Source organism: Otolemur garnettii, unplaced genomic scaffold (assembly GCF_000181295.1).
Source record: "Otolemur garnettii isolate 467f Iridium unplaced genomic scaffold, OtoGar3 scaffold00020, whole genome shotgun sequence".
Classification (NCBI taxonomy): domain Eukaryota; kingdom Metazoa; phylum Chordata; class Mammalia; order Primates; family Galagidae; genus Otolemur; species Otolemur garnettii.
Genome location: NW_003852415.1, coordinates 18,152,452 through 18,154,939, shown reverse-complemented (window position 1 = coordinate 18,154,939; position 2,488 = coordinate 18,152,452). Strand labels below are relative to the sequence as shown.

At 37.1% G+C, this 2,488-nt stretch overlaps 1 protein-coding gene across 1 annotated transcript in view; it reads right to left on the bottom strand.

Moving 5' to 3' along the window:
- CPSF2 (cleavage and polyadenylation specific factor 2) overlaps positions 1-2,488 on the bottom strand; it is a 35,571-nt gene that overhangs the window by 8,584 nt on the left and 24,499 nt on the right. Inside the window, exon 10 of the mRNA XM_023511499.1 lies at positions 1-102. Within this exon, the coding sequence (XP_023367267.1) occupies positions 1-102 (102 nt within the window). The remainder of the gene's footprint in view (positions 103-2,488) is intronic.

The window sequence follows — 2,488 nt, the reverse complement described above, 5'->3', positions numbered from 1 at the left end:
CTCTTTTGACTGCTCGAGTTTTTTAGCAGCTTCTTTCTTTAGTTTTTCTTTTTCCAAGTATTCTTCAAGTTCTTTCCCTTCAAGCTTCACACGCTTCCTCAACTAAAGAAAAATGAAAGACAAAAGAAAATATCAATATTAAGGAATTTAGGCAATGGAATATGACATATGTCATATCATTAAATTGATTCACCATCTTAAATTTACCTCTGAAATCAATCAAGTTTTCGTTACATATAGTTACAGACTCTATTTAGATTAGTACAAAAATTGAGTTGCCACATATTTAGGATGGGTTTAATTTAAATCAAACTAGTTAAAAATCAGTCAATCAGGAAAAGAAAATATAGTTACGTATTTTTAGAGTAGATAAGGTCTATAAATGACATAAAATCTAAAAGCCATAATGGAAAAGGTAAATAAATAAAGCAAAGTGAAAGAATAAATAAAATTTCCCATTAACATAAAGCTCATAACATTTTTAAGAAACAAAATAACAATGGGCCACACCCGCGGCTCAGTGAGTGGGTCACCAGCCCCATATATGGAGGGTGGCAGGTTCAGACCCAGCCTTGGCCAAACTGCAACAAAAAAATAGCTGGGCGTTGTGGCAGGCGCCTGTGGTCCCAGCTACTCGGGAGGCTGAGGCAAGAGAATTGCCTAAGCCCAGGAGTTAGAGGTTGCTATAAGCTGTGATGTTACAGCACTCTACCAAAGGCAATAAAGTGAGACTCTCTAAAAAAAAAAAGAAAACTGAAAAAAATCTCTGCAGCACTATGACTATCAGAAGCTATTTTTTCCCATGACAGCTTCCAAATTAGTTAAGAAAAAGATGGTCAGGCAGGGTACAGTGGCCCACACCTGTCATCCCTGAACTTTGGGAAGCCAAGGCAGGATTGCTTAAGCCCAGGAGTTTAAGACCAGCCTGGAAAACATAATGAGACTGTATCTCTACAAAAGAAGAGCCAGGTATGGTGACACATGCTTGTAGTTCTAGGTCCTGGGGAAGCTAAGGCAGGAGGCTTGAGCCCAGGAGTTTGAGGTTACAGTAGGCTATGATCACTGTACTCCAATCTGGGTGTAAGAATATGATCCTGTCTCAAAAAACAAACACAAAAACAAAACCCCCCAAAACATATACAGGTAATTTACAAAATAAGACAGAGAAAAATGACTAATAGCCATTTAAAAAGATGTCTAATTTTACTGATGGTTTTGAAAAATGTAAAAGTTATAATTATTTTAATCTACAAAACTGATAGTGCTCATTACTACAGGGGGAAAGGGTATCCTTGTCCATTGTCTATGGGACTGTGTAAGAAGGCAATGTGCTAACATCTGAAAATAAAAAAGCATTTGTCATTTGATATACTAGTTCTACTTCTAGGGATTTTTCCAGTGAAACAATCACATGACTATGCAAAAAAAGCACAATATAGCGATGTTTGTAATAGTAAAAAAAATGGACACAACTTTAAAGTCCATCAATATGGATGATTAAATCAGTAGTTCTCACATTTATCTCAGGACTACCTTATGCACTTAGAAATTAGAGAACCCCAAAGAGCTCTTTTATTATAGGGGTTATATTTATCAGTATTCGCCATATCAGAAATTAGAACTGAGAAATTTAAAAACTATTTATCTGTTCATTAAAAAATAATAAAACCTTACATGTTAACACTAACATATTTCTACAAAAATAATTATATTTGATTCAGCAGTCGCCACTGTGCAGATTGCATTCTTCTGCTTCTCGCACCTCGCTCCACTTCCTCCGTGACCATGTCTGACAAACCCAATATGGCTAAGATGGAGAAATCTGATAAGTCGAAATTGAAGAAGATGGAAACGCAAGAGAAAAATCCACTGCCTTCCAAAGAAATGATCGAAGAGGAGAAAAGCAAGCAGGCGAGTCGTAACGAGGTGAGTGCCTCCAATAAGCACTGTACATTCCACAAGCATTGCTGCCTTATTTTACTTGTTAGCTGTTTAACTTTGTAAGATGCAGAGAGGCTGGATCAAGTTTAATTGACTGTGCTGCCCCTTTCTCATCAAAGTATCCAGAACTACTGAGAAAGAAGGCCACGCCTGCCTCTTCCATCTGCCTATCTGGCTGGCAGGGAAAGGAAAAGAACTTGCAAGTTGGTGAAGAAAGAATTGGGGTGGGATGACAGTGAAATCTGGAGTTTAACTTAGTTTAACTAAGCTGGCCCAGGGTTTCTTGCAGGCTGTAACATGCAATTCAATCAGAGTGTCATTTTTTTTTGTTGTTGTTCAAATGATTTTAATTATTGGAATGCACAACTTTTTAAACAATGCAAATAAAGTTTTAAAACGTATTTTTAAAAAATTATATTTTTGGGCAGCACCTGTGGCTCAAAGGAGTAGGATGCTGGCCCCATGTACCAGAGGTGGTGGGTTCAAACCTGGCCCCGGCCCAAAACAAAAACAAACAAACAAACTATATATATATATATATATATAT